The 23444-nt window shown below is 56.8% G+C and overlaps 1 protein-coding gene and 1 long non-coding RNA gene across 6 annotated transcripts in view; one reads left to right on the top strand and one right to left on the bottom strand.

Annotated features, from left to right (window-relative positions):
- Positions 1 to 17024, top strand: part of LOC103786997 (uncharacterized) — a 36257-nt gene extending 19233 nt beyond the window's left edge. Inside the window, exons 2-10 of one of the 5 annotated variants that reach the window (XR_010111120.1) lie at positions 2713 to 3165; positions 4208 to 4364; positions 4579 to 5259; positions 5368 to 5469; positions 5964 to 6068; positions 6810 to 6941; positions 12016 to 14062; positions 14469 to 14555; positions 14851 to 17024. This is a non-coding gene — a long non-coding RNA (uncharacterized LOC103786997). Of the gene's footprint in view, positions 1 to 2712; positions 3166 to 4207; positions 4365 to 4578; positions 5260 to 5367; positions 5470 to 5963; positions 6069 to 6809; positions 6942 to 12015; positions 14063 to 14468 lie in introns of all 5 variants that reach the window. The other 4 variants (XR_010111119.1, XR_010111121.1, XR_008622373.2 and 1 more) reach the window with 4 other exon arrangements.
- TSPEAR (thrombospondin type laminin G domain and EAR repeats) overlaps positions 1 to 23444 on the bottom strand; it is a 214484-nt gene that overhangs the window by 4561 nt on the left and 186479 nt on the right. The window contains exons 8-11 of the mRNA XM_003823825.4: positions 21830 to 22016; positions 18124 to 18353; positions 5254 to 5441; positions 847 to 948 (exon numbers count right to left, since the gene is read on the bottom strand). Coding sequence (XP_003823873.1) covers positions 847 to 948; positions 5254 to 5441; positions 18124 to 18353; positions 21830 to 22016 — 707 coding nt within the window. The remainder of the gene's footprint in view (positions 1 to 846; positions 949 to 5253; positions 5442 to 18123; positions 18354 to 21829; positions 22017 to 23444) is intronic.

A 23444-nucleotide genomic window follows, 5' to 3' on the forward strand; every position in this document is an offset into this window, starting at 1 on the left:
GCCTCGGTGAGCCCTCGGGGAAGCAAGGCGCTGGGAGGAAGCCGGCCTCGGTGAGCCCACAGTGGGAAGCAAGGCGCTGGGAGGAAGCCGGCCTTGGTGAGCCCCCGGGGGGAAGCAAGGCGCTGGGAGGAAGCCGGCCTCGGTGAGCCCTCGGGGGGAAGCAAGGCGCTGGGAGGAAGCCGGCCTCGGTGAGCCCTCGGGGGGAAGCAAGGCGCTGGGAGGAAGCCGGCCTCGGTGAGCCCACAGTGGGAAGCAAGGCGCTGGGAGGAAGCTGGCCTCGGTGAGCCCTCGAGGGGAAGCCGGCCTTGGTGAGCCCACAGGGGGGAAGCAAGACTCTGGGAGGAAGCCGGCCTCGGTGAGCCCTCGGGTAAGCAAGGCGCTGGGAGGAAGCCGGCCTCGGTGAGCCCTCGGGGGGAACCCGGCCTCGGTGAGCCCACAGTGGGAAGCAAGGCGCTGGGAGGAAGCTGGCCTCGGTGAGCCCTCGAGGGGAAGCCGGCCTTGGTGAGCCCACAGTGGGAAGCAAGACTCTGGGAGGAAGCCGGCCTCAGTGAGCCCTCGGGGGGAAGCCGGCCTCGGTGAGCCCACAGTGGGAAGCAAGGCGCTGGGAGGAAGCTGGCCTCGGTGAGCCCTCGAGGGGAAGCCGGCCTTGGTGAGCCCACAGTGGGAAGCAAGACTCTGGGAGGAAGCCGGCCTCGGTGAGCCCTCGGGGGGAAGCAAGGCTCTGGGAGGAAGCCGGCCTGGATGAGCCCTCGGGGGGAAGCAAGGCGCTGGGAGGAAGCCGGCCTGGATGAGCCCCCCGGCGGGAAGCAAGGCGCTGGGAGGAAGCTGGCCTTGGCAGCTCATTACCTGTAAATAATACTGTTCACCGAGAAGGTACGCCCATCGAAGGAGTTGGCCACCACCAGGAAATAATCTTCTCCCACCGAGAAAAACTCCCAGTCCAGAGCACTGCAGGAACAAGTGGGCGGGTATTAGGACACAACAGACATCGCCAGGGAACTGGGGGATTGGCCAGAAGCTACCTCCCAAATTCACAGAGGAGGAGCCGGGGCCAAAGTGGGGAGTGATTTTCTCACAGTCACATATGTGTTGGTCTATTCCAGGAAAATGTAAATTAGTTGTTTGCTTAAAAAAACATTTCAAATTTTATTTTATTTTATTTTTGAGATGGAGTCTAATTCTGTCACCCAGGCTGGAGTGCAGTGGCGAGATCTCGGCTCACGGCAACCTCCGCCTCTCGGATTCAAGCGATTCTCCTGCCTCAGCCTCCCGAGTAGCTGGGATTACAAGTGTGCGGCACCACACCCGGCTAATTTTTGTATTTGTAGTACAGACGGTTTCACCATGTTGGCCAGGCTGGTCTTGAACTCCTGACCTCAAGTGATCTGCCCACCTCAGCCTCCCAAAGTGCTGGGATTACAGGCATGAGCCACCATGCCTGGCCTCAAATTTTAAATTATGGTAAAATACATATAACATAACATTTCCCACCTCAACCATCTTTAGGTGCACAGATCAGGGGCATTAAGCACATTCATACTGCTGTGTGGCCGCCCACACCATCCACCTCCAGAACGCATTCATCCTGCGAAACCGAAGCTCTGCACCCAGTAAACATCACCCCCTACCCCCTCCCCCCTCCCCCCTCCCCAGCCCTGGCACCCACCATGCCACTTTCTGTCTCTATGAATTTGACCACTCTAGGGACCTCATATAAATGGAATCGCACAGTATTTGTCCTTTGTGTCTGCCTTAGCTGAGACTCCAGTGACTCAAGGTTCATCCGTGTCACACTGTGTGTCAGAATCGCCTTCCTTTCTAAGGCCGAGTAACGCTCCGCTGTGTGAATGGACACGTTGTGTTTGTCCATCCGCTGACAGACACTTGGGGAATTTCCTCCATGTGGCTACTGTGAACGCTGCTGCTATGAACACCGGGGTACACAAGTCCACTTTTAAGAGGTTGAAACAATCAGAGAAAAAGTCTCAGGCTGCTGGTGCCTGCTGGAGGCAGGAGCTTGGTTTCCCGCTCTGGACACTGTGCAGAAATGGTGTCACAGTGCTGTGGCCTCTGTGCCTGGTTTCTTCTCTCAGCATTGTGTCTTCAGCTGTAAGGTCAGCGGCCGTGAGGTCACTCCAGGAGGGGCCTACAGGACCTGCAGGACCTGCTCGTTCACAGATGTTCTCCTACAAGCAGAAGCTGTTTCTTGTTGGAAACAAGTTTGCTGTGTCCTGTCTTAGGAGTCTCGCCTGAATTTACCAAGGATGCATCTGTGCTTGGGGATGGCTCGGTTTGAGGGGTCTGACGAGCGGCTCCCCCGGAACCTTTCCTCCCCAGGAGCCCACCTGCCGAGCTGTCAGCGTCAGCCCCACATCTCAAGATGAGGAAACGGAGGTCAAAGCCATGCACACGCAGGCGTCCTGCTGACATGCAGGCCAGGCAGGTGCCTCTGTGTTCAGCAGCCTCAGGGCTGTGGCCAGTTCAGGCAGCAGAGGGGCCTCATCCCGGTGCCTCCCTGCAGGCAGTGGTGGGGCCGGCCTGCAGCAGGGGCTGAGACAGGGCCTTGGGAGAGGGAGGGATCACAGAGGTGTCCAGCGACAGGCAGGGCGGGCAGAGCCCATGGGGCCTTGGGCTCCTCACTCCTTCGGTCAGTCAGGGTGACATCTGGAGCCACCTCCATTAATGGCGGGTTATGATTTGGTTCCCATGCAGCCCGTGCCAGCTCGCTGGGAGGAGGACGAGGACACCTGTGATCACATGCTCTGGTCTGGAGGCACGGCCGCGGGCCCCGGGTCAGCGTGAATCCGCGGGGTTACTCCTCAGTCGGATCTGAGCTCTGAAACCCAGACTCGAGGAAGACAAGTGGCCACGTCGGATGTACCGGTGGTGGAAGATCCTGTCCGGCTGCACCGAGGCTCACATCAGAAGCCGGCTTCGGTTTCACCACAAAACAAGGCGTCTAGTGCCCGATTCTGCCTCCAACGCAGCCCTGGGTCACACTCGCTGTAGGACAGATGTTATTCTTCAGAATCACACCCTCTGGCAAATGCCCGTCATCGGACAAATGGACGGATGAAGTGTGACTTAGCCATGAGAAGGGGGATGCTCTGAGCCGCGCGGCCATGCCACCAACCCGGAGGACACGGTGCTGCGAGAAAAAGCCAGGTACAGAGGCCACGGCTCTACGAGTCCATTTCTGTGCAATGTCCAGAACGGGAAATCACAGAGACAGGAAGTGGGCCCGGGGGTGCCCAGTGGGGAGGGAGGGGCTGGAAAAGGGTGTGGGGGGCTCCTTGTGAGGGGATGAGAATGTTCCAGAGTTGTCTGCAGCCATGGCTGCACATATCTGTGGATTTAATAGAACTACTGAATCTAAAAAGCAAACACAAGCGACCATTTGAAGGCATCAGAGCCAAGGTGATACACAGAAGCCACGAAACCCCTCAGCGCCCTTGAATAGGGTTTTGGACTTGGTGAGGCCACATCACGTCTCCGGGAAGTGTAGGGAATTCCCCATGCTGGGTAGAAGGGCTAGGAGTTTGACTTGTGTGTGCTGTTTTGATGGTAATTATTAAACATTACCTTAATTAATTGGTAAGTACTTTCCGTGCTTCATAATTGAGTTCATAAATGGTCCACACCACTGTCCAGTGGTGACAGGGCCATAAGTCGCGAGCTTGTAGCTGTGTTCTGTCAGTTCCCGCAGCTTTCAAATCCCGAGGCGTCTGCCTCATCTGTTTCTAGACTGGGCATCATCTCCATGACTAATCACAATTCATTCTCCAACTTGTCTTATTCTAAACGTTGTTCTAAAAAGCCTAATGTTTGTTTTGTTCTCGGCGTTGACATTGGATGGCGTGGATTCGTGCTGGGGACACACAACTGCCACCGCTGCCCTGTGCCTGTTTCTCCTGCCATGGCTGCCAGGCCACGCAGGGGCCACGGAGCCCACAGGCAGGTCACTCCGGAATCCCCAGTGCCCCCAGCAGACACCGCCGCTGGCTCTTTTTCTTTATTCTGAGTGTTCTTTAATTTTTAAAAAATCATATAAGTAAGATATTAGTAAGTTAACATTGTCGTCCTTTGTAAAGCCAGGAGTTCAGAAGTAACAGGGCAAATAGGGAAAGTCCTTCCTGGCCTGTCTGCATACCCCTGCAGCCCTCCCGGTCCTGGGGTGACTGCTGACGGAGAGGGCACTCCCTTCCAGAGTCTTCTCTGCACGTCCACGGGCACGCACAGCTGAGCGGCACACAGCGGCCGGGCTTGCTCCTCCGCACTGGGGACACGAGATTTCACTGCACCTCACCCAGCCCTTTCCACAGAGCAGTTCATCTTGGAGACTCTTCCCCTTGAAGGGTCTAAAGGTATGTGTTGTTGTGTGTCTCAAGCTGAGATTAGAGCCCAGTGCCCAGGAGGGGCAGGTGAATTGTTACCGAATGAAATAGGAGTGCATGAAACCCGAGGAAACCTGGGAAAGCCGCCTGCTCCATCCCAGGATGGGAATGGGCCAGATTCCAGCTCCAAGCTTGACCCATGGCCCCTGGCTCTGGGATCTGGGTAATACGGATTCAATTGCAGGTTTATTCACAGACTTCGGAATTCCACCCCAGAGGACGCCCCACCCTGGTCAGGATGGTTGTGGATTCTCAGTGCCCGGTGTCCAAAATGTGCCCACGCAACCTCCTGTGGCTCCACAGAGCGTGTCGGTCTGGAACCATCACTTTCTCGTACATACAGACCCACCCTCCGTGTTCCCTGGATCTCACATCTGTCTCAACACGCCAGTCTCCGTGTCCTGGTGTTTGTTGTCGGGGAAGATGCAACATCGGGGGAAGGGAGTAATCATGTCTGGTGGCAGCTGGCACTGGCAGGCAGCGGGCACTCGAAGCCTGCACCTCGCACCTGTCCCTCTGGGGCCTTGGCTATCCCTCCGCACGACGGGCATGAAGCCCCCTCCTGCCTCCACTGCTCGGATGAAAGGAGGTGATGGGTGTGAAGGGGCAGAACTCTGCACACAGCGCCCGGCTCTGGGAACCAAACCTGTGGCTCAGGGCGGCACTGACTTCCCCAGGCCAGGAAGGTCCCCAGGCCATTCTTTCCACAGGAAGGTCCCCAGGCCAGTCTTTCCACGGGCAGGTCCCCAGGCCAGTCTTTCCACGGGAAGGGTGGTGAGGATGAGCCTAACGGGGATTCCGACATGGTGGGCCTCCCAGAGATCAGCCCACCCTCCCACTGGCCTGTGGAGGCGCATACCTGCAGGTGAGAATGTCCTGGAACTTGACAAAGGCCTGCGCGGTCACGTTCAGCTCGTAGATGACAGAGTTGATGACATAGGAATCATTCTGGACTTGCATCTCCACATCGTAGCTGTGACTGTTTGCCACAGCGAGGAAGATCCTCTCCCCGATCTGGAAGACCTCCCAGTCTGCAGCACCGAACGTCTAGGACCAAAGGAGAGCAGGTGCAGAGGTATGGTGGGGGAGCAGGCGCAGAGGTGTGGTGGAGCGGGTGCAGAGGTGTGGTGGGGGAGCGGGCGCAGAGGTGTGGTGGGGGAGCGGGCGCAGAGGTGTGGTGGGGGAGCGGGCGCAGAGGTGTGGTGGGGGAGCGGGCGCAGAGGTGTGGGGGAGCGGGCGCAGAGGTGTGGGAGAGCGGGCGCAGAGGTGTGGGAGAGCGGGCGCAGAGGTGTGGGTGAGCGGGCGCAGAGGTGTGGGAGAACGGGTGCAGAGGTGTGAGTGAGCAGCACTCTCCCTGGCTGTCCCCAGGGCTGCCACTTGGCAGGATGTGGGATCTTGGCACAGCCCAGTGCCCGCTGTGCTCCAGGTGCCAGACGTGGCACTCCTGCTGGCAGCCTCCTTGGCCACTTCTTCCTGAATGTTAGTGCCAGCTGTGCCCTGCCCCGCCCCGCCCCCAGCGACCATCTGTGTGACTTGCTTCTCAGCAATCCATGCCTTCTCCTACTCCAGGCCCCAGTGCTGTGCGTCCTACGAGCACCACCTGCTGTCTCACCTCTTCTAGGAAGCCCACCCTGATCCCTCTAGTCCCAGCCTCAGACACTGAAGCAACATCAGGTACCTCTCGAGTTTTCTCTTACACGCTTTCCCTGGCCTTGCAGTTTGGCTGAGTCTTTCCTCTGGCTCTGTAGACAGAAGCCATCTCTGGGTTCCTGTGCTTGCCATTCCTCCATAAATCACTTACCACCCTCAAGAGGCAACAGGTCTGGGGCTGCACACGGAGGCCCAACTGCGGCACCTCTGCCACCAACCTTGAGCTGCAGGAGCCTGTCTGCATGTGGGGTCCACAAGGCGGAAGCTTCTGCCAGCACCTTGGGGATAAGGGTGGTGGGGCTGCACGGGGAAGGGGAAAGCTGCTTCCCTGGGGACAGTATCCCCACAGGCCGGGGATCCCTGCGCACGGTCCCAGGCTGTCCTAGCTGAGGACAGAGCCGGTCATGCTGGGGGCTGGGTCTCTTCCTGACTCACCCCCGTCCGGAGGGCCTTCTGCCTGAGGGACATTGCACCACCGGGCCAGGTAAGAGGCAGCTCTGAGAGCCTCCCGTGACAGCAACCACTGGGACGTTTTCTATTTGCCCAAATCGACCAGCAAGGGCCCGGCTCAGACGCCCCTGGGTCTGATGCGACCTGCCCTCCGCAGCAGGTCAGGCACCCTCCCTTGCTTGTATGTTCAGGACGGGGCTGCCCAGGCATCTTCTGGTCCCCCTGACTGTCCGGCGCCTGCCCGGCCGGCTCAGGTGCTGCAGGAAAGAGAAAACTCTGGGCCCAACGTCAACGTGCGTTCTCCACGCCCGGCAGGGGGCGCCGTTGCCCGCCCGAGCCCGAAGAGCCTGGGCTGCAGGGGAGGGCGCCACAGGTGAGGACACAGCTCCGTGGGCACCAGGCAAGGTCCCAAAGCAGATCCGCAGCCGGTCAGAGGAGCGCACATGGGTGAGCTTAAGCTAAGAAACCAAGACTTACTAGGCAAGGACAGGGGACCAGGACACCTGGCGGCGCCGAACCCTCGGTGGGGGCGGGGGCGGGGGTGGGGCCAGCGGCTGGCTGAGGCTTTCCCGGGTCAGCGCGCCCTCCCCTCCTGCGGCTCCACGAGATGTGACTATTCCTATCTGCTGGAGAACAGCTGTCCAGGGCCACCCCACGTCCTTCAAGGGGACTCTGAGTCACTCTGGGCCGGTGGGACCTTCAGCAGCATCTGGACTTTGGCTGCCTCACAGGTGGGCCGGGGGGAGTGTTACACACAGGCCAGTTCTCTGACTCAGCAGAAGAGAAACAGGAATCATCAGACTGTTCAACCCTGGGCTCCTCCCACGCCTGTGCTGAGGAAACCAGCTGAGTGGGCAACCCTCACGTGTGTACACATTTGTCACATGCCTGCACACACCTGCACACACACCGTGCACACACCTGCACACACAGGCCCATACCTGCACACCTGCATGTATGCATACATAAACATGGATGTGCACTGTGCACACGCACACACATGCACGCACACATGCACATACCTGCACACATGCATGCATACACAAACATGGATGTGCACTGTGCACACGCACACACAAACGCACACACACACACCTGCACGCACAGGCCCATACCTGCACGCATGCATACACACACAAACATGGATGTGCACTGTGTACACACACACGCAGGCATATATGCTTACATTTTTACATGCACGCCTGTACACGTGGATACACATGCAGATACACAGGCCTGCTCATGTATACATACACATGTACACCTACACACGTACACCTACACACATGTATGTACGCATGCAACCATGCATCTGTGTCCACGTGCATATGTGTATACTTGCACACATGCCTGTACACAGGCACATCCCTGTAGGCACACACATGCACCCGCCTGCATGACATCTACACACACATGCACCCGCACAGCACAGCTCTCCCCACATTGCTGGAAAAGACTGAAGACACACGCCTCCAGCCCTGGGCGTCCTTCCAGTGAAGCCCCTGCTTCTTAGCTACTTGCTGATGCTCACCTGTGTTGAGGCAGATCCTGATGGACTGCCGGGGCCAGAAGAGCCTGAAACTCCCTCTCAGGGAAAGGCCCAGAGAGCCCACCCTGTAGCAGCCCAGGGTGATGGGGGACCCCGAGCTGGCACTCAGCACTGTGTAGAGAGAGCTTTACTGCAAGTTGGGGCTGAGCCGGGCACCACATCTCAGTGATGAGTGAGGTGCCCTCCCTGCCCAAAGGAGCCCTGGAACGGGCTGCTGCAGATGGGGGACCATGGAGGGGCTGCCCGGGGCCTTGGGGGCACAGAGGAAGAGGGCCCAAAGGCATGGAGGAAGGACAGGGGAGTTGGCAGCAGGAAGCAGGGAAGGGTATCCAGGCAGAAGGAACTGCAGGACAGACACAGAGGACTGAGGGAGCCAGGAGGGCTGGGCACACACAGAGTGCGGAGCAGGGGCTGGGGCGGGCCTACAGGGCCTGGGTGCTGTGGAAAGCAGCTGGGCCTCCAGCCAAAGGTCACTGGGGAGCCGGAGGAGGCTTTTGAGCAGAACGAGGAGGTCAGATGTATGTGGACGGCTCTGAGACCCACAGGAGCTAGGAAGGTGTCAGGAGAGAGGTGAGCCGGGTGGGGTGGGGTGGGTCGGGTCCCACTCCTAAGATGGGAAAGAAGGGTGGTGTCCTTGGAGACAGGCTTCTGGAGACCCCTCAGAGAACTCGGTACATCCCTAGGGATGGAGACAGGGGCTTTGGGAGACCCCCTCAGAGAACTTGGTATTTCCCTAGGCATGGGTGGCACACGGGCTGCTGTGTGAGCCCTGGGGAGGGGCAGGTGGCAGGAGCGTAGGGTGGAGGTGGCGGTGCTCTGGCCACAGCCCTGAGGCTGGTGGAGACCCTGGGTTGGGAATGCCCGAGACGGGCAGTCTGGTCTGGTGGGACCTGCAGCACTGCAGCCTGCCTCCAGGGCAGGGATTGTGCCCACGTTTCATGGGGTGGCAGGGAGCAAACTTTGAGTTGCATCTTGGTTGGAGCCCAAGGTGGGGCATGTATTTGTTCCAGGAAGAGCACGTGTCAGCTGTGGGGGTGGGCATGGAGGTCTGTCCAGGGCATGGCAGTGGCCGGAGTCAGTGCTGTGTGGCCACCTGCCTGGGTGCTGCTACGAAGCAGAGCTCTTACTGGGGTGCAGGGCCAGACAGGCCTGGGGGGCCGGGGGCGGCTCAGAGGCTACTCAAGTCACCCTTCTGTTCCCTGTACCCAGCGAGGGTCTGTGCACCAGATTTAGCAAATCCAGGGTCCCTGTTCAATCTAAATTTCAGACAACGAATGATTCTTTAGTCTGTGTGTATCCCATGTAATACTTGAAACATACTTTGGCAAAAAGAAAAATTAGTTTATCTGCAACTGGCTGGAGGCTGGCAGAACCCCACGGGGTGTCACCGGCTCCTGGTCCCAGCATTTAGCTGGCCGAGTCCACGGTAGGGTGGTCATTGTCATTGGCTATTGACAGCCCTGCCTCCCTACGCCAGGCTGTCAGAAGCCCCTTGCAGGTTGGAGTGAACCTGTCCCTCTGCTGAAGCCGGGGCCTTCTCACATTCAGAAGTGAGGAGGTGCCCCCCAGGGGCTGTGCCAACCCAGGCAGAGGGTGTGCAGCGTGGGACCCGCTGTCAGGCCACTCCCAGATTTTAAGCACATTAGGGACTCATAGAGGAGAGAAAAAGAATCTTCACATCAAAGGCCCTGCCAAACCCTGGCTGGCACGGGAGCCAAGCGACCAGGCACCTGCTGGGCTGGGCAGGCCCTTCCCGCCCTCCCTCCAATGGAATTCCCCAGAGCCTGGCCCTGCTGCCCTGGCACGGTGCCTGGCAGCTCAGGAGCATCTTGCTGGGATGATGGTGCTTCCGGGACTTGGCATACAGGAGCACCTGGAGCCCCCAACGGCTCCCTCTAGGGCGGGTGGGCACCCGGTAATCAGTGGATTAGTTGCTGGGCAAAGAGGCCCTTGGGTTCTGGCTTTGATACGGCAAAGAAAGAGGATGCCTCTGTGGTCTGGGAGTGCCAGGGGAGGGGAGGGAGGCAGGATGCACCCCTGGGGCTCCCTCCCTAGCCACCAGGAGAAGGCAGTTCCCCAACAAGCCCTGGTTGGGGGGGCAGTGGCATCCTCTCCGAGGGTAGCCAGCTAAGGCTGGACAAGCATCCCGAGTGGCCATGGGGGCAGCGCTACCAGATGACAGGTGACTCCCTTGAGAGAACTGGGCTCAGCACACTCCCCAGCCAACTCCTGGGTGCCCCCCGAGCTCTTCCCGGCCCTGCAGAACCCGCAAGCCTGGCACCTTCCCCAAGCTGCCTAGGCCACTGCCAGCTCCTGTGTCAGAGAAGACAGAAGTTATGGGGCATAGCTGCCACCTTCCTGGAGCCCTCCCGCCCAGGCTCTGCCCAGCCCCTTCAGGCTGTCCTGGGCAGTGCTGACCCCTCATGCCACCCCCTTGACAGATGTGCAGATGGAGACTCAGACACAGCCAGGCCTCATGAGGGTGCTTAGGGGCTCCTGCCTGTTTTTCTAAGCACCACACGGCTGCCTGCCGGGCACCTGTCCCCAGAGTGGCCCCCACTGCGTCCTTGCCTACAGCACCTCTTGCCCTTCCATGGCCATGGAAGCGAGTACACACACGTGTGCATGAGCGTGCATGTACATGTGTGTTGAGCCATGGGCGGGACCCTTGGGAAGTGTGTGGCACCAAGTCGGGGGCCCAGCTGTGACGAGGGGTCCTTGCTAACATGGTGGCTGCTGCTGGCCTTGTGAGGACCCCACATGCCGACAGCTGCAATCACAGAAGCACCAAGCTTTGGAAGCTGCAACACCCTCTGAGGTCTGCAGCAAACTCAGAAGCCAAACCTATTTTGGAGTCCACATTTGGTGACCGCGACTGCAGGGCCTACTCCATCAGCTCAGGGAGCAGGACCCTGTGCCTAGACTTCTAGGGACAGAGCTCACTCCTCCTCTGGTCCAAGCTGGGGAGGCCCAGTCATTGGAGGCCTGGTGTCTCGCACCTGGAAGAAAGTTCTAGAATTCCTGGTGGGATGGGCAGAAAGACTTTGAGGGCAGGCGGAAGAATGGGACATCAAACCACCTTCCCCAGGGTGGGCAGCCAGCTCCTCATATCTGCCCTGGGGCTGCAAAGTCCTGCCATGCCCACCGACCATTCCCTTGGAGCACTGTACTTAACCTGCAGTGCCCTGGGAATGCCCACCCTGTGTTTCTGGGAGAAAGTGAGGTCTGTGTGCACATCTCCTCAAACCCCACCTGCACCCCACACCCCCGCAGACCCCTCCAGAAAGGGCGCCTCTCTACGGCACACACGCACTTTCAAAGCATCTCGGCTTCACCCGCTTCAAAGCTCACGTTCATGAAAGACATTGCAAAACTCAAACAGTAAACAAATTAAGACATCTCTAGGACCTAAAAGGATTTCAACACAATGTGAAAAATGTTGGCAAAACATGAAAGTGGGCTTTGTGAGTTTTGAGGAATTACTGAGTTTTGAAAGATGAGGCTCAGGCCAGGTGGAGAGGAAGCCCGTCCATGTGTGCGTGGTCCCAGCGCCTTCCCAGGGCCCTCCTAAGGCACCTTCAGGGCCTGGGCCATGATGGCGCCCCCAGCAGCCAGGTCCCCGTTCCCAGAGTTCTGGTTCTGCTTTGGGAGCTGCAGCCGTGCTTCCTTCTGTCTGCTGTGGTCCTGCTCCAGCCCCTGCTCTTCTCTGATGTTTCTTTCAGGCGGGTGTCACCCACCCCTTGGGACTTCGCCACGGGTCGCTAGCCCAGACCCTTCCCTTGGTTCCATTTCTGCCCCTTTGCTGCTGGCCCCCTTCTGAGGATGCCCGTGCATCTCCAGGACTACTGCTCCAGTCCTTGGTGTAGATCAAAGCTGGCCTTCACATGCGGCCTGAAAATGTAGAGTGGCCGCCTTCTGGGCTGGGCTGCCACCCCACCACATCACCCGTGACAGAAGCCCCGTGTTTTTCAGTAACCACGTTCCACGAACACCTCCCGACTGCCTTCCAGAACACACAAAGATCAACGAAGCTCAGAATCCAGTCCCGATGTCATTTCATGAAGAGCAGGTAGTCCATCAAAGGGATGGGCCCCATGAGTGAAGGGCTGAGACCCCCACCATGGTGTGAGGCGTCCCAGGCACTCCCGTCACGGCCCAAACCAGGCTGCAGGCTCCATCCCCATGGGGCAGGCACAGAGGAGGCGATTCATATGGACAGGAGGTGATTCATGTGGACACAGAGACACCTGTGGACGCCCTGGCTCGGCCGCTTACTGCTGTGTGTTTGTGGCCAGGTCCCTGCTCCTGAGCCTCAGTTTCCACACCTGTGAGATGGGTCTGAGGTGGAATCGCCAACCAGCTGAGGATGCGCAGCCACAGACCACCTTCCAGAAATCTCCAAAAGGCTTTCCAAAACAGGAAAACAAGGAAGGCTGCCATCAGCAGGAATTCCAGGGCTTTCAGAATGAGGCTGTCAGGAGTGAAGGGAGCTGTGCTCCACATGCAGGGCAGTGGCCAGGGCTGCCAGGTCTTGTTTATCTGGGAGCGCCAGGCTGCCTGCCTGCACCTGGTCTGGGCACCCGAAGGCAGAGCTGCTCCTGCTTAGGGTCTGTGGCAACTGTCCTCCTCCGTGGGTGCTGCTGGGAGCTCCTCTGATTCCTGGTGGGCGGCTTCTGGCCTCGCCTCTTCACCCACGGTGTAGGGTGTGGGATGGAGATGCAGGGCCTCTGCTCTCCTTCTCCTCTCCCCCAAGCAGCCTGGGTTGTACCTCCACTAATAAACACCAACACCCGCACCCAGGGTGGGTTCGGCCACGGGGCGATTCTCTGAGTGACACATCAGGATCAGCTTCGTGTGGTCCTGACCTTACGGTAATGTCAGCCCCCAGAGCCAGGGGCCGGGCTATGGCACCACCCACCCAGGCGATTTCTATGTCGGGATGACCGACTGTGCCATCCCTGGAACAGTCCCCCAGGCCAGGCAAACATTCTCCTTTCATGCTTAAAATCACAGGACGGGCTCGCTCACCCGCTTCGTCCTTGGACCTGTGATCTATGTACGCTGCTTTTCAACAAGTTTCTGGTTGTCCCCTCCTGGGTCTGGCCCTCCCCTCCTTCCTTCCTAGAGGAAGAAAACACACCAGCTCTGCATGCAAGAACGCTCCCAGCTCTCCCATCTTCCCATCCCAGGAGCCCCTCGCTCCTGCACCCTGGGGCTTTCGGTCCTGTCCCACCTCAGCGGCTGCTGCACAGGAAGGCCGTCCTGGCCTGGCCCCTGTGTCTCTGCCTTCCTCGACTCCTGCAGTCTGTGCTTCTGTCACTCCTTCAGCACGCCATCCCTGGACACACTTTGTGCTCTGTGGACTCCACAGCCCCCAAACCCCCTCTTATGCCCTCCCTGACCCCAGACCATCTGGGCTGGCTTCTCTCTAGGACACATACCAGTTCTCATTCCAGAACTTTCCTTATGGTCATCTTTGGGTGGAGCTACCACTTCCAGTTCTGATCTTCTGCATCTGGTTGAGGACCTGGGCTTGCCAGTGCACCCCCCAGGAACACCGCCTAGTCCAGGGCTCCCACATGTCTCAGACTGACAGGAGACTGGGTCATATGACCGGCACTAGCCAATGAGCTGTGAGGACATGTGAGCACAGGTCCAGCTAGGCTGGGTCATATGACAAGCATTAGCCAATGAGCTGTGAGGACACGTGAGTACAGGTCCAGCTAGGCTGGGACATGTGACTGGCACTGGCCAATGGGTTGTGAGCACAGGTCAGGTCAGCCCCTTCCTGCTGCTTCCCACTGTGTGTGCTCCTTGTCTGACTTGATATGAGAACTAACCCAATATGGCAGGAAGCCACTAACATGTGGGAGCCGTGCATGGCAGTGGCCAGCGTCCTTGCCCTGCGGGGGCGCTGCGGACATCACTCGCCTTCAGAACACTGAGCCCTCCTACCTCCTGATATCCAGGGCTGCCGATGGGAAATCCCAGGCTGCCGCGGCTCCTGTGTGCTTTGAAGGTAACTTTCCTTTGCTCTCGCGCTCCTTGGGCTCAGCGCCCTTTCAGTCTGATGAGATCTGGGCTGTTTTCTTCAAGGCTTCTCTGACAATTCCATCACTGTCCTCACCCTCTTCTTTTTTTCTAGAACTTTGGTTAGCCAGAGACAGACTCTCCTGGGTTGATTCTGTCTCTTTTCATTCTACATTCTAGAAGATACTCTTAACTTTATATTTCAGTCATGTTAATGAATGTCTTCTTTTAATGCCAGCAATTGCATTTTTATGTCCAAGCTCTCTAGTAGCATTCTTTATTTCGTAAGTGCAGTATCATCTTGAATACTTCTGAAGACAAGTATAACTTAAAAAAATTCCTTTCTGTTTCTAGAGCTAGCTCAGTTTCTTTCAGCCTATCTTTCTTTTCTTTAGCCTGACTCCTGCAGTTTTCAGGATTTTTGTCAAACATCGGGGACGCTTAGCTGGAGAGGATGGCATGGGTGACACGCAGCTGGCCAGGTACGCTCTGGGGCACTGGGGCATCTTGAGCACCTTGGTGCAGTGTCGTGAAGAAGACACTGTAAATTGGACTTGGTGTTATCACAGGGGCTTTAGGATCACGGTGTTGGTAGATCTAGGATGATAATCTCCAAAACGCACTCCCCAACCCACTGCAGGGATCCTTTCTCTTGTCACCTCACTTTGTGATTTAGAATGCAGGGCCTCCAGGACAGCAGCCTCTCCGTGGCACAACAGCTGTTAGGAGACCTTGCCTAGTTGACGAGAAAGTCACTTGTGGTGCCTTTCCATCCAGGGTGCGCGACTCTGCTCTCAAGACCCCCTGGAGACCCGCCCCCTGGAGACCCGCCCCCTGCCCCCCACCAGCTCATTCGTTAGATGATTGGAAGTGACTGCCTACGTCTTCTTTCAGGATAAAGCCTCAAGTCCTGCAACTATTCCTTGTGTGATAACGTTTCAAATCCCTTCTTGGTTCTGGCAAAGCTCCTCAAACATGCTCCAGTGTGCTGGGGCTCTGCATGTGTGAGCCTGGGGCCAGCAGGGCGCACGTTCATGTCAGGGCACCAGTATGATCCTGATGACACATGACTGGTGTGGAGCCCCAGGTGTTTCCACGGGAACTGCTGTCGGCCGGATTGCTGTGCTCTGCAGCTGTGCCCAAGTCCCCAAGCCACCCTTTCGTTGCTGCTCGATGTCACCATTTGCTTTTTTTTGTTGTTTTTTTTTTTTGTTTTTGAGATGGAGTCTCACTCTGTCGCCCAGGCTGGAGTGCAGTGGCGTGATCTCGGTTCACTGCAAGCTCCGCCTCCCGGGTTCACGCCATTCTCCTGCCTCAGCCTCCCGAGTAGCTGGGATTACAGGTGCCCGTCACCACGCCAGACTAATTTTTTTTTGTATTTTTAGTAGAGACGGGGTTTCACCGTGTTCACCAGGATGGTCTTGATCTCCTGACCTTGTGATCCGCCTGCCTTGGCTTCCCAAAGGGTTGGGATTACAGGCGTGAGCCACTGCGCCCAGCCCACCATTTGCCTTTTGAGCCACTGTCCCCGCATATCAAGCCCTCCTTGGGAGTCCCAATTTCCAGCCCATATCACGCTCTTGGCCCCAGCTTGCAGCTGCTTTCGCATCTGAAACCTCACCAGCCTCAAGTCCAACTCCAGGTCAATGATTACTGGTCAGAGGGGCCATTCCTGCTGAGCCCTGTGGTCAGGCTAACCCATGACCGAAGGCTCCTGAACCCTCCTTCAGGTCTGCTGTCTACACACCAGCACGTGGCCACCAGCTCAGGACACCCTTGTAGTTTCCCAGAGTCTTAGCAGCATGTGTGTTGTGGTGAGAGGACTGTGCAGGGACCAGTAAGACAAGGAACTTATGCTCAGCTCTGTCCCGTGCCACATCAAACCAAGTGACAGGCCGCATTGCTTGGCTTGATCCCAGTTCTGCCATGGGCAAAGCCCTCCACCGTTCTGAGCCTCTGTGTCCTTGTGGGTAACAGGGACCAGTGGCAGCAAGCCCCTCTCAAGATGCTGTGAGGGTGACGTGGGAGGATGCGGGCAGAGCTCTTGGCACAGGTGCTCTACAGAGTCAAGGCTCAGCCAGTGTGAGCTGCTACCATCACCTACCTCCTGAGGCTGTTACCAAGGCCAGTGGCTGGAAGGAATCTTGCTCACCCCCAACCCCAGTGCACTGAGCCTCACTCTGCCCCCGTGGCAGGAGGCTCATCCCGCCTCTTCTTGGCTCCCAGGCACGCTCACCTGTTCCATGCACAGCACTAGCGAGCTCAAGGTGTGTTCCTTCTGGCACTGCTGCCTCCTCACCTGGGCGCCTGCGGCTCATCTGGGCGGCCACAGCAGCCTCCCAATGGCTCACTCCCTCCCAGCCACCGACCAGTCATTATCGTGCAGCCCTGTCAACCCCACAAGGGCAGGCTTCACGTTTCACTTGCAGCCTGTGGCTCTGGGTGGTGACCCTGCTGCCTACTCCCAGCCCCACTGCCCTGCAGGTACCCTCCCCACTTTCCCAGCCCTCACTTCTTCCTGGTGAGGGCTGGGAAGTGGGGAGGGTGCTCCCTGACATCTGCTCTCCTCGTGCCCGGAACATCCACGTAAAGCTGCCCTCCCCCACTGGACCACGAGTGCCCGAAGGGTGGGGCGGTGGTCACCTGGATGACGCTGTGCCCCAGCCTGCCAGAGGGCTGAGCACGTGGGAGTCCCGGAGCAATTCTCTGCACGCATTAACGCGTGTGATTGGTCCCTGTGAGCCGCGGCTCCTGGTCCGGCCCCTGCGGGCTTCTCAAGGTGGTCACACTCCCGGTTTCCTAAGCTGCTCTCACTCCTGCTGGGTGGAGGGGCTCCAGGAACCTGCGACTGCTGAACTCCATCTTCCTCCCTTCTGTTTTGAAGCTCATTCCCATGTGCTACCTGCAGGCTTGCTCTAATGAGATGTATGTATGGAATGTTATGTATGGAATGTTCCAGAATGCCTTCAATCATTTCAGCCATAAAGCCCCACCCACCACATGCACAGCTTCTTGTCTAATGCAGGGGTAGCCTGGCAAGGCCTGACTGTTGTCACTGTTTTTCCAGACTCCCTGATGGCGGCGGGGGGTCCGGGCATCAGTGTCTGCCATGGCTCTGCCCCTGTACCAGCCTCACTGGGACGTGGCATGGGGGCAGCTCACGTGGCAAGAGTGGCCTGGGTTAGTCTCACTGCCTCGGGTGCAGAAGGCCCTGAGAACATTTCTGCAGGAGAATGAGTCGCCAGGTCAGGGGGCACAGAAGATTCCAGAAGGACACGAGGGAGGTGATGTCTTATGAGAGGCACGCTTCCAGCAAACAGTGGGAGTGCTGTCACTGGCGCTGCAGAGCCCCTGAGCTGCCTCCTCCGGGGAACCGGGCTCACATAGAGGCTGAGCCCGAGGTGGGAGATGCGCCCCCACCTGTCCCGTACCCCGCACCTCTGCTCCGGTCACAGTCCTCGGCACACTTGCTGGGAGCAGGCAGCACGCTGTCCCTGCCCCTGGAGGTGGCCTAATAAGCACCTGTTGCTGCCTCATCTCAAAGGTCTCGTGGTGGCTGGAACCAGCCAAGGGACACTTGAGGCCTGGAGAGGAGCGCCACGTGCTGCCCCGACCCGGCCCCCACGCTGCCCTGGGTCAGAGCCGAGCTGCCCAGCTGCCCCAGGGCCAGGGCCCTGACGCCCATACAGACTCAGACCGCGGGAGCTTCTGAGGGGGGAGGGAGGGCCTGTTCTGAGCCCGGGGGCTGCTTTATGGAGAACACCACGCCAGGGTGGGGCAGAGCCAGGGTGCGCCTCCTGCCTCATTTCCAGGCACCTGGACTGTCCCTGGGCGCACAGAGGCTCTCAGGCAAGAAGGGCTCAGACGCCAGGCAAGGATCCTGTGCCGTCCAGAGGGGCAGGCCCTGCCTGGGTTTTGGGGTCACGGGTGCAGAGCAGCACTAGGTTTGGCTCTCGGTGGACCCCCAGCCCACATCACCTGTCCAGCAGGTGCACGTGACAGACGCAGTGGCCAGCAATGGAGAGCCGGGGCTCATGCGGGGGGCCTTACCGGGAAGGACTGGAAGAGCTGGAAGGAGCCCAGGAGTCGGATGTAGAGGTGCGAGTGCACCTTGGTGGAGGTGCCGTTGAAGGTGTTGGCCACCACCAGGAACGAGTAGGGCCCCACACTGAAGAACTCCCAGTCGTAGGCGCCGGAGGTGGCGATGGTCTGGTTGGCCTCGAAGAGCCGGGTTGCCGGGTTCCACTTGTAGATGACACTGTCAATGTTGTGGTTGTCGCCTGGAACCAAGGGACTGTGCTGGGGGCAGGGAGGCAGATTCCACAGCCCCATGGCAGCCCCAACGGAGGCAGAGCCCAGTCCAAGTCCCTCCCCGAGGACCGAAGACCCACGAGGGCAAGGCCAACCGCTGGGGACACCCTTTCTTACCTTGAGCCTCCCGCCCTCAGCCCCTTGCTGACTGCACCTCTGGGCCATCACAGGTGCTATTCCCATATGGAAATGCTTGGTGGCCCCCACCGCCCTCGGGACAGGTGTACATCTCCATGGCCTCCCCGTGTCCTGGAGGTGGGGCCCACCGTGTCCTGGCCCCGCTGCCCACGGCTCTCCAGCATCCCCACAGGCCAGGCCTTCCCACGCACTGCCACCTCTGCCCGGAGGCCCCTCCCTCTCCACTGTGGAGCTCCCCCGTTGGGTGGGTCGTGGGCTCAGGGGAGTGCAGAGCTGTGGAGCCTGGGCAGGGTTGGGTCTGGGGGGTCCTGCAGGCAGAGAGATGCCCCCAGACCCAGGCCGGCTCGTGGAGCTACACAATGGCAGGTACTCATGGTGGCCGCTCAGGGCAGTGTCCTGGCCTGGAAAGCAGGTGTCCCGGTACCTTCCAGGCCAGTGCTCCTCACTGTCTCTGCTGGCACAAGGCGGGACAGCTGCCTGTCCTCAGGAAACAAGGTCATGGAGGCCATCCAGATCCCATGTCCTCGGCAGCTGTCCTCCACCACACACCTGGCCATGCCAGGCACCAGGCCAGCATCCCCGCCATGGGCCTGGGCCCACCACCCAACATCTGCCCTCCCTGTGCTGGTCAGACCTTTCCTGCTGGGAGGCTGCTTAGTCTGTCAGTCAGTCATTGAGGTAGTCAGTCAGTTGTCAGTCAGTCAGTCAGATAGTCATCAGTTAGTCACTGAAACAGTTAGTCAAGTAGTCAGTCAGGTAGTTTGTCAGTCAGCCAGGTAGTTAGTCAGTTAGTCAGTCAGTCAGCCAGCCAGCCAGTCAATTAGTCAGTGAAGTAGTCAGTCAGCCAGTCAGTTAATTTGTCAGTCAGGTAGTTGGCCAGTCAGTCAGTTAGCCAGCCAGCCAATTAGTCAGTGAGGTATTCAGTCAGTCAGTCAGTTTGTCAGTCAGTCAGGTAGTAAGTCACTCAGTGAAGTGGTTGGTCAGTTGTGTCAGTCAGTCAGTAAGGTAGTCAGTTGGTCAGTCAGGTAGTTAATAAGTCAGGTAGTCAGTCAGGTAGTTAGTCAGGTAGTCAGGTAGTAAGGTAATCAGTCAGGCAGTTAGTTTGGTAGTCAGTCAGGTAGGCAGTCAGTCATCAGTCAGTCAGTGAGGTAGTTAAGTCATTGAGATGGTCAGTCAGTTAGGTCATCAGTCAGTTCAGTAGTTAGGTAGTCAGTCATCAGTCAGGTAGTTAATCAGTCAGGTAGTCAGTCATCAGTGAGTGAGGTAGTCAGTTGTCAGGTAGTCATCAGCCAGTCAGATAGGCAGGTAGTTAGTCATCAGTCAGTCAGCCAGGTAGTTAGTCAATCAGTCAGCCAGTCAGTGAGGTAGTTAATCAATTAGTCAGTGAGGTAGTCAGTCAGTTAGTCAGTTTGTTAGTCAGGTAATTAGGTAGTCAGCCAGTCAGTTCAGTGGCTAGTCAGGTAGTTGGTCAGTCATCAGTCAGGTTGTTGATCAGTCAGGTAGTTTGTCAGTCAGTCAGTCAATTAGCCAGTGAGGTAGTCAGTCAGTCAGTTCTGTAGTTAGTCAGTCAGGTAGCCAGTCATCAGTCAGGTAGTCAGTCAGGTAGTTAGTCATCAGTCAGGTAGTTAGTTGTCAGGTAGTCAGTCAGTCATCAGTCAGTCAGGTAGTTAGGCAATCAGTCAATAAGTGAGGTAGTCAGGTAGTCAGTCAGATAGTTGGTCAGTCAGTCAGTGAGGCAGTCAGTCAGTTAGCTAGTCAAGTAGGTAATCAGTCAGTCAGACAGTCAGGTAGTTAGGCAGGTAGTCACTCCGTCAGTCAGTCAGTCAGTCAGTGAGGTAGTCCATCAGTCAGCCAGCCAGCCAGCCAGTCAGGTAGTTAGTCAACTAATCATTCAGTCAGTCAGACAGTCAGGTAGTTAGTCAGTCAGATAGTAAGTCAGTTAATGAGTTAGCCAGTCAGGTAGTTAGTCAGGTAATCAGTCAGTTAGTGGGAGAGTCAGGTAATTAGGTAGTCAGTCAGTCAGTCAGGTAGTCAATCAATGAGTCAGTCAGTTAGTCAGCCAGTCAGATAGTTAGGTAGTCAGTCAGTCAGTCAGGTAGTTAGTCAGGTAGTCAGTCAGGCAGGCAGGCAGTCAGTCAGACAAGTAGTCAGTAAGGTAACCAGTCAGTGATGTAGTCAGGTAGTCAGTCAATCAGTTAGTCAGGTAGTTAGCCAGTTAGTCATGTAATCAGTCAGTTATATAGTCAGTCATCAGTCAGTTAGGTAGTTAGTCATCAGTTAGTCAGTTAGCTAATTAGTCAGCTAGTCAGTTAATCAGGTAGTTAGGTAATCAGTCAGTGAGACAGTCAGTCAATCAGTCAGTAAGGTAGTCAGTCAGGTAATTAGTAGTCAGTCAGAGTCAGGTAGTCATTCAGATAGACAGTCAGGTAGTTAGTCAATCAGTCAGTGAGGTAGTCAGTCAGCCAATAGCCAGTCAGCCAGTCAGGTAGTTAGTCAGGTAATCAGTCAGTCAGTCAGATAGTCAGGTAGTTAGTCATTCAGGTAGTCAGTCAGTCAGTCAGTCACTCTTTGAGGCAGTCAGTCAGTCAGTCAGTCAGTGAGGCAGTCAGTCAGTCAGTCAGTCAGTCAGTGAGGCAGTCAGTCAGTCAGCCAGTCAGATAGTTAGTCATTCAGGTGGTCAGTCAGTCAGGTAGTTAGTCAGATAGTCAGTCAGTTAGCCAGTCAGCTAATTAGTCATTCAGGTTGTCAGTCAGCCAATCAGGTATCAGTCAGGTAGTCAGTCAGTCAGGTAGTTAGTCAGTCAATCAATCGGTCAGTGAAGTAGTCAGTCAGTCTGTGATGTAGTTGGTCATTCAGGTCGTCAATCAGTCAGTCAGGTAGTTAGTTAGTCATGTAATTAGTTAAGTAGTTAGTCAAGAAGTCAGGTAATTTAGTCAATCAGTCATCAGGCAGTCAGTCATCAGGTAATTAGGTAGTCAGTCAGGTAGTCAGTGAGTTAGGTAGTTAATCAGCTAGTCAGTCAGTCAGGTAGTCAGTCAGTTAGTTTCAGACAAGGAGGGAGGCTGGCAGGTATTCTGTGCTGGGAGTCAGTCTGGCAGTCCATGTTTCTGGGGTGGCTGTGCTGTGGGCAGGTGCCCCAGGGACCACCAGTAGATCTCCCTTCCCCAGACAGTGAGGAACGGTCCAGAACACCCTGTGCTGCATGTGGCTTATTGTTTTCTAATAAGATACACATTCGCCCCGCCTGCAAGTCTCGCTCTGCCCCTGGAATGGTTGCCTCCCGGTGTAAAGGCCACTCCTGCCCTACCTTCCCGGTGGTTGGCCACCGCCAGGAAGTGCTCCCCATCCACCTCGAAGGCCTCCCAGTCTCGGGCGCTGTGTGTGGCAATGCTCTGATATGGGGTAAACTTCAGCTTTCTGTGGCTCCATTTGTAAATGACAGAGAACTCCTGACCCTTCTCATCTGGTTCAAAATTAGCCACTGCCAGGAAGATCTGAAAGAGAGTAAACCGGGACCACGTGGTTCTGCTTGGGTCGGTGCCAGCGGCCTGGTTTCTGAAGGCTTCTGAACATCAGCATCTCTCTCCAGATCCACGGCTGCTACGTGGTGCAGGGACAGAGGACCGAGGCCCCTGCATTACAGGTCATCATGGTGGGGTGGGCGCAGAGCCGGTCATTACATTCATCAAGACCCTTGAAAATGTCCATATTCTTTACCCAATATTTCCACTTCTATTGCTATCTGAAGGCAAAAACACAAAAGCCAAAATTCCCAAATTCAGGAAAAGCTTTATGCACAAAAATGTTCTTCATAACCCAGATGACCAGAAAAACGCATCACAACCTGCTCTCCTGTGTTACGGGTGTGATCACCACGCAAAGCTGTGTCAGGGCAATGTGTGTAAAACATGAACATGGCGCAATGTGCCCAGGGCTCATAGTGTAGCTGTGTGAACATACAGAATGAGGGGCAAGGTGCATGGTTCATGGACGATGTGCTTGGAGGCAAGGACGCCACATGAACCTATGTACTTGCTTGGATGATGGAACAAAATATTGTCCCCTTTGCTTTTCTGAATTTTCCAATTGTTCTTTGATGCAAAGTTTTTTTATAATAAAAAATTAAAACCTTATGATGTCATCAATCAAAAAAAGAAAAAACCAACTACTTATTCACCTGCCATGCTGGATGCAAATGCAGCCTGCATGAGGGTGGCTGTAAGCCACAGGAGAGCAGTTTCCATCTGCTGTGTTCACTGCTTTAGCCCTGTGTCCAGGCAGGGCCTGGTGGGCCTCCTTGGCACATTGTAGTCCAGTGAGTGACTATTTGGGGGCAGTCAGGAGGTGCTGTTTCTAGGACATGGCTGTGTAGAGTCTAGGGAGTGGACGGAGCTGGGAAGAGGAAACCCCATCCTTCCCATTGGGATGTCAACCATCTCCCAGACCCACCACCTCGACCCTCTGCCCAGAGCAGCCCTGACAGGAAGGTGGCTGTCAGCCTGCGAGGTCCCACCCATGGCTCCCCTGAGCCTGGCCTCAGCCTTGCATGTGGACATCACGTGTCCTCAACATTTGAGGAAAGGAAGGATCAGGAATGTCCATGTTCTAATGTCTTTCTGAAACGATTTGTGGGTTCTTGACCGGCTCATGTAAACACTCTCAACAGGTTTTAAATGTAGTGACGAGGGGTCTATGTAGAATGAGATGGCATGTGGGAAACGGTCTGGTCGTCCGTTTTGCGGGAGCCAAGCAGACTGCCTCAAAGTCGCATCCTGGATTTAGGGTGGTGGGCTAACGTGTGCGACTCTGTCAGCCTTTTACCGCCTGAACGAGGTGACACCGTGAGAAACTCCTTTACCTGCAGAATCAGTGTACGGGGCCCCGCCTGTGGACTCGGGGCTTTCCAAGAGAGAGGGGATGCA

The sequence above is a fragment of the Pan paniscus genome, chromosome 22 (assembly GCF_029289425.2).
Source record: "Pan paniscus chromosome 22, NHGRI_mPanPan1-v2.0_pri, whole genome shotgun sequence".
Lineage (NCBI taxonomy): Eukaryota > Metazoa > Chordata > Mammalia > Primates > Hominidae > Pan > Pan paniscus.